This window comes from Heterodontus francisci, chromosome 1 (genome assembly GCF_036365525.1).
Source record: "Heterodontus francisci isolate sHetFra1 chromosome 1, sHetFra1.hap1, whole genome shotgun sequence".
In the NCBI taxonomy this organism is placed as follows: domain Eukaryota; kingdom Metazoa; phylum Chordata; class Chondrichthyes; order Heterodontiformes; family Heterodontidae; genus Heterodontus; species Heterodontus francisci.
In genome coordinates this window covers 8,177,779-8,184,929 of record NC_090371.1, presented here as the reverse complement: position 1 = coordinate 8,184,929, position 7,151 = coordinate 8,177,779, and the positions used below count along the sequence as shown (strand labels likewise).

Genomic DNA, 7,151 nt, shown 5'->3' with positions numbered 1-7,151 from the left:
GAGACCCTTGCTTTCCCCCTCATGGGAATGGGTCTACTCTGAACACAAACCATTTCCTCTTCAAAGGCTTCCTGTTGCTCAGTTACTGGTTTGCTTACCAATTTTTGATTCCAATCTATGTGGGCCAGATCCCTTTTAAACTCACTGAAATTAGCCTTCCTTCAGTTCAGTGTTTTTGTGTTTCATTGGACCTTATCTTTTTACATAACATCAAGTTTAGAATAGTTATAATCACCATTCTCCTCTTGCCCGATTTAATTCCCCAGAACGAGATCCAGCACTACCTCCACACTGATTATAAAATTCTCTTGTACACATTGTAGGAGCTCCTCCTCCTCTTTTCCCTTTACACTGTTCCAATCCTAGTCCATATTAGGATAATTAAACTCCCCCATTATCACTCTGTCGTTCTTGCATCTTTCTGTAATTTGCCAGCAAATTTTCTCCTCTAACTCCTTCCCATTATTTGGTGGCCTACAGCACACACCCAGTAATGTAACAGTTCCACTATTGTTCCTTAATTCTAACCAAATAGATTCTGTCTCTGACCCATCAACTACATCATTCCTCTCCAATGCTCTTTATTTGATCAATGCGACTACCCCATTTTATTCCCATTTTATCCTTCCCTATCTTTCTTGAATATTTTGTAGCCCAGAATATTAAGTCCCCAATCCATTTCTTTGAGCCGGGTCCATTATTGCCACTATAACAAAGTCCCACGTGGCAACTTGTACCTGAAGCTCACCAACCTTAGTAACCACACTCGGAGCATTTACACACACTCCAAATCCATCTTATACTGCCTCGCATTTGACACCTGTCTGAATCCTCTTATTTCTCAACTATTCTGTACTCTAATGTTATTTGTCTCTCCCAGTGCTCTGAGCATCTTTTTCTCCTCTCTAACATTTCATCCATCTGCCCATCCACCATGCAAATTAATATAAACCCTCCCCTATAGCATTAGATAATCTCCCTGTGAGGTCATTGGTCCCAGACCTGATGAAGTGCAACCTTTCCATCTTGTATCAGACCTTTCTGCCCCAGACCTGGTCCCAATGCCCCTGGAATCTGAATCCCTCACTCCTGCACCCGAAGAGTTCCAAATTATGAGGGGTTTTGATGGAGTAGATTGGCAGAAACTAATTCCTCTGGTTGGTAATCAGAGAATACAGATTGAAAATAATTGCCAAAAGAGCTGGGAGAATCTTTCTTTATGCAGCGAGTTGTTCTGATCTGGAATACAATGCCTGAAAGGATGGTGGAAGCAGATTCAAAAATAACTTTCAAAAGGGAATTGGATAAATACTTGAAAAGGAGAAATTTTCAGAGGTATTAGGAAAGAGCAGGAGAGAGTGGGACTAATTGGATAGCTCTACCAAATAGCCAGCACAGGCACGATGGACCGAATGGTCTTTATATGTGCTGTATAATTCTGCGATGCTATAATAATAATCAGTATACATGTAATTGGAGTAATAATTTGATTGAATGAACACTCTTGGTGATGTGAGACGTGGGCTTAAGCCATTACCTGAGCCAGAATCAACAGAGCAGAGTTTAACTCAGACGTGTATACTTCCCTTCACTTCTCGATATATAAAACAATAAAACAAGACAACAATGCTAACATACAGAATAGAATTTCCACGAAAGTGGAGGAGGAGGGGGGAGTGGAGGGGAGGTAGATGAGGGCACGGGAGAAGGAGAGGGGAGGAGTCAGGTGAGGTGGGGGCATGAGGAGGAGATATTTGAAGTCAAAGTTCATGTTGAAGGGTAGGTCTGTTGCTCCAAGGAGAGTCTGGAAGGAATGTTTCACATTTCATTCACTTGACTCTTCATTTGTCCTCTTGTTGAGGCCGGTGAGGGACTCACTGACATCCCACAGCTTTTTAGCTAAGGCTTGGTCCTGTGCTGTTGGACAGGGCAGAGCAAGGGAACAGTCACTTTCGATGTACTTCCCACTGACATCTTCCATTTCCTTGGACACAGCACAGTAGATGGCGCTCACAGCTCCTTCCTCTGAAGACTAGAACACAAAGAATTGCAGAATGTCAAACAAAACATTAAGAAGTCAACTTGCTCAACCATCCAGTTCAATTCAGAACAACATTGTGAATGGAAAGGTGCACATGGAATAGAAAGGTGTACAGAGGATGGAAATGTGTACAGGGTAAAGGTCTGCTCAGGTCAGGAAAAAGAACCCAACCCGAACCCGACCGATCCACAGCGGACAAGAGTCCAACCCGGCCCGAGTCCGACCCCGACTCGACCCGATCCAAGCCTGACCCGACTATCCCTTTACTTACCTTCCGACTGGGAAGCTCCACGAAGCTGCAGCGTGTGCGTGATGATGTCACAGTGATGTCACTCGCTCACTGTGCAGGCTCAGTTTCGTCCCGGACTCCCAGCTCAGCTAAGTTTTTTTTATTTTTAATACCTACCGGCAGAGCATTTACCGTGTCTGTTCGGCCTGACCCGACCCGGCCCGACCTGGACTAAGCCCGACCTGACCCAAGCCCAAAAGCCAGACCCGGAAGAGGGGCCCTACCCGACCCAAACCCAACACATGTCATCGGGTCCCGTCGGGTTCGGGTCAGGTAGCGGGCCTTTAATACAGGGGATGGGAAGGTGTACAGGGGGATGAAGAAATAGTAGAAAAATTGAATAGAGTAAAAATAGATAAACAGGAGTTACTTAAAAGGTTTGAAGCACAGAATATTGACATGTCACCAGGATTGGATCAGGTGCAGCCTCGGTTACTGAGGGAAGTAAGGGTGGAAAAAGCAAAGGCACTGGCAATAATCTTCCAATCGTCCTTAGGTATGGGGCTGGTGCCAGAGGCTTGGAGGATTGTCAATGTTACACCTCTGTTCCAAAAAAGCGGAGAGGTTTAAATCCAGCAACTTCAGACCTAACCTACAACATTTTTGGAAAACTTTTAGAGATAATAATCTGGGCCAAAATTAATTGGCACTTGGAAAAATATGGGTTAATATTCTACGAAAACCAGGCCAAATATAATGAGTTGAGAGAGGAAGTGATGAGGAAAATACGACTGGCAAAGAGAGATTATGAGAATAGAATGGCAGTCAACATAAAAGAGAACCCAAAAATCTTCTACTGGCATGTAAAATAGTAAGGGTTTAGTAAGAGGTGGAATGGGACAGGACGTCAGAAATGCTCCATCCATCAATATCGGCGACCACGCTCTGGAAGTGGTTCAAGAGTTCACCTACCTAGGCTCAACTATCACCAGTAACCTGTCTCTCGATGCAGAAATCAATAAGCGCATGGGAAAGGCTTCCACTGCTATGTCCAGACTGGCCAAGAGAGTGTGGGAAAATGGCGCACTGACACGGAACATAAAAGTCCGAGTGTTTCAAGCCTGTGTCCTCAGTACCTTGCTCTACTGCAGCGAGGCCTGGACAATGTATGTCAGCCAAGAGCAATGTCTCAATTCATTCCATCTTTGCTGCCTCCGGTGAATCTTTGGCATCAGGTGGCAGGACCGTATCTCCAACGCAGAAGTCCTCGAGGCGGCCAACATCCCCAGCTTATACACCCTACTGAGCCAGCGGTGCTTGAGATGGCTTGCCAATGTGAGCCACATGGAAGATGGCAGGATCCCCAAGGACGCATTGTACTGCGAGCTCGTCACTGGTTTCAGACCCACCGGCCGTCCATGTCTCCGCTTTAAAGACGTCTGCAAACGCGACATGACGTCCTGTGACATTGATCACAGGTCGTGGGAGTCAGTTGCCAGTGATCGCCAGAACTGGCAGACAGCCATAAAGGCGGTGCTAAAGAGTGGCGAGTCGAAGAGACTTAGCAGTTGGCAGGAAAAAAGACAGAAGCGCAAGGAAAGAGCCAACTGTGTAACAGCCCCGACAACCAATTTTATCTGCAGTGCCTGTGGAAGAGTCTGTCACTCTAGAATTGGCCTTTATAGCCACTCCAGGTGCTGCTCCACAAACCACTGACCACCTGTAGGCACTTACCCATTGTCTCTCGCGGTGATATTTGCTTAGAGACACAGGCAGGGCTTCATGAGTACTTTGTATCATTGTTCATTAAGGCAATGGAGGCTGACAAAATATCAGGAGAAGCAGAGAGAGTAGAGGCAATGGTTAGGGTATACAATGTAGAGGGAGGAGGCACTAAAAAGGCTGGCTACGCTCAGGGAAGGTACAAACCTGTTGCAACATGGACATTTGGCAAAATTATTGACTCAGTCACAGACATGGGGGCAATTAATCTGTATTTGAAGTGCATAGCCAACCTAATACCATCAAAACACAGTCCAATTTAAAAAGCATCCCTAACTATTTAGTGAGATACCTGGCGTTGTTTTTGCTTGCAAAATATAGGAACATAGGAGCAGGAGTAGGCCGTTCAGCCCATCGAGCCTGCTCCGCCATTCAATACGATCATGGCTGATCATTCACTTCAATGCCTTTTTCCCACACTATCCTCATATCCCTTTATGTCATTGATATTTAGAAATCTGTCAATCTCTACTTTAAACATACTCAATGACTGAGCTTCCACAGCTCTCTGGGGTAGAGAATTCCAAAGATTCACAACCCTCTGAGTAAAGAAATTTCTCCTCATCTCTGTCCTAAGTGGCTTCCCCCTTATTTTGAAATTGTGTCCCCTGGTTCTAGATTCCCCAACCAGGGGAAACATTTTAACTGCATCTACCCTGTCTATATCTTTAAGTATTTTGTAGGTTTCAATGAGATCACCTCTCATTCTTCAAAACTCCAGAGAATACAGGCCCAGTTTCCCAATCTCTCTTCATAGGACAGTCCCGCCATCCCGGGAACAAGTCTGGTGAACCTTCGTTGTAGTCACTCTGCGGCAATAAGATAAGGGGAACAAAACTGCACACAGTACTCCAGGTGAGGTCTAACCAAGGTTTCATACAATTGAAGCAAGACTTCAGTACTCCTGTACTCAAATCCTCTTGCGACAAAGGTTAGCATACCATTACCCTTATTAATTGCTTGCTGCACCTGCATGTTAGCTTTCATTGACTTATTGACGAGGGCACCAAATCCCTTTGCACGTCTACACTTTCTAATGGTTTACAAACAAAGAACAAAGAACAGTACAGCACAAAAACAGGCCATTTGGCCCTCCAAGCCTGCACCAATCTTGATGCCTGCCTAAACTAAAACCTTCTGCACTTCCAGGGACCATATCCCTCTATTCCCTTCCTATTCATGTATTTGTCAAGATGCCTCTTAAACATCGCTATCGTACCTGCTTCCACCACCTCCCCCGGCAGCAAGTTCCAGGCACTCACCACCCTCTGTGTAAAGAACTTGCCTCGCACATCCCCTCTATACTTTGCCCCTCACACCTTAAACCTATGTCCCCTAGTAACTGACTCTTCCACCCTGGGAAAGAGCTTCTGACTCTCCACTCTGTCCATGCAGCTCATAACTTTGTAAACCTCTATAATGTCGCCCCTCCACCTCCGTCGTTCCAGTGAAAACAATCCAAGTTTATCCAACCTCCCCTCATAGCCAATGCCCTCCAGACCAGGCAACATCCTAGTAAACCTCTTCTGTACCCTCTCCAAAGCCTCCACGTCCTTCTGGTAGTGTGGCGACCAGAATTGCACGCAATATTCTAAGTGTGGCCTAACTAAGGTTCTGTACAGCTGCAACAATTTTTATACTTGATGCCCCGATCGATGAAGGCAAGCATGCCGTATGCCTTCTTGACTACCTTATCCACCTGCGTTGCTACTTACAGTGACCTGTGGACCTGTACACCCAGATCTCTCTGCCTGTCAATACTCCTAAGGGTTCTGCCATTTACTGTATACTTCCCACCTGCATTCGACCTTCCAAAATGCATTACCTCACATTTGTCCGGATTAAACTTCATCTGCCATTTCTCTGCCCAAGTCTCCAACCGATCTATATCCTGCTGTATCCTCTGACAATCACCATCATTATCCACAACTCCACCAACCTTTGTGTCGTCCGCAAACTTACTAATCAGACCAGCTACATTTTCCTCCAAATTGTTTATATATACTACAAACAGCAAAGGTCCCAGCACTGATCCCTGCGGAACACCACTAGTCACAGCCCTCCATTCAGAAAAGCACCCTTCCACTGCTACCCTCTATCTTCTATCACCGAGCCAGTTCTGTATCCATCTCGCCAGCTCACCTTTGATCCCATGTGACTTCACCTTTTGTACCAGTCTGCCATGCCTTGTCAAAGGCTTTACTGAAGTCCATATAGATAACATCCACTGCCCTTCCTATTTCTAACCATTTGAGAAATACTCTGCACATCTATTCCTCCTACCAAAGTGGATAAATTCACATTTGCTCACATTATATTCTATCTTGCATGTTCTTGTCCAATCACAGGGCTGAATTTTATAAGCCCGTGCCAATTGGCGGCCTGGCCGCGCAGGCCACATGCCAAAGAGCCACTGCAATTCCAAGCACAGCGGCTTATTTAAATAGCTGGGACGGGCCGCCCCCCCCCCCCCCAATCACATGGAGGGGGCGGGCTGTCCATCCCCAATCACATGGAGGGGGCGGGCTGTCCGTCCCCAATCACATGGAGGGGGCAGGCTGTCCCCAATCACATGGAGGGGGCGGGCTGTCCGTCCCCAATCACATGGAGGGGGCGGGCTGTCCGTCCCCAATCACATGGAGGGGGCAGGCTGTCCCCAATCACATGGAGGGGGCGGGCTGCCCCCAATCACATGGAGGGGGTGGGCTGCCCCCAATGACATGGAGGGGGCGGGCTGTCCATCCCCAATCACATGGAGGGGGCGGGCTGTCCGTCCCCAATCACATGGAGGGGGTGGGCTGTCCATCCCCAATCACATGGAGGGGGCGGGCTGTCTGTCCCCAATCACATGGAGGGGGCGGGCTGTCCCCAATCACATGGAGGGGGCGGGCTGTCCATCCCCAATCACATGGAGGGGGTGGGCTGTCTGTCCCCAATCACATGGAGGGGGCGGGCTGTTCCCAATCACATGGAGGGGGCGGGATGTCCGTCCCCAGCAATGGAGCCAGCTGACTGTGCGCAGGTGCTGATGCCACTTTTTAAGGGCTGTTAGCCCTACCGGCATATTTAAATATTTAAAGAAAGATTAAATGGAAATAA

General features: G+C 47.2%; 1 protein-coding gene across 1 annotated transcript in view; it reads right to left on the bottom strand.

The window, feature by feature from the left end:
• Positions 1-1,202: 1,202 nt before the first annotated feature.
• zgc:64106 (uncharacterized protein LOC393348 homolog) overlaps positions 1,203-7,151 on the bottom strand; it is a 256,558-nt gene continuing 250,609 nt past the window's right edge. Inside the window, exon 6 of the mRNA XM_068028631.1 lies at positions 1,203-2,032. Coding sequence (XP_067884732.1) covers positions 1,826-2,032 — 207 coding nt within the window. The 3' untranslated portion in view covers positions 1,203-1,825. The remainder of the gene's footprint in view (positions 2,033-7,151) is intronic.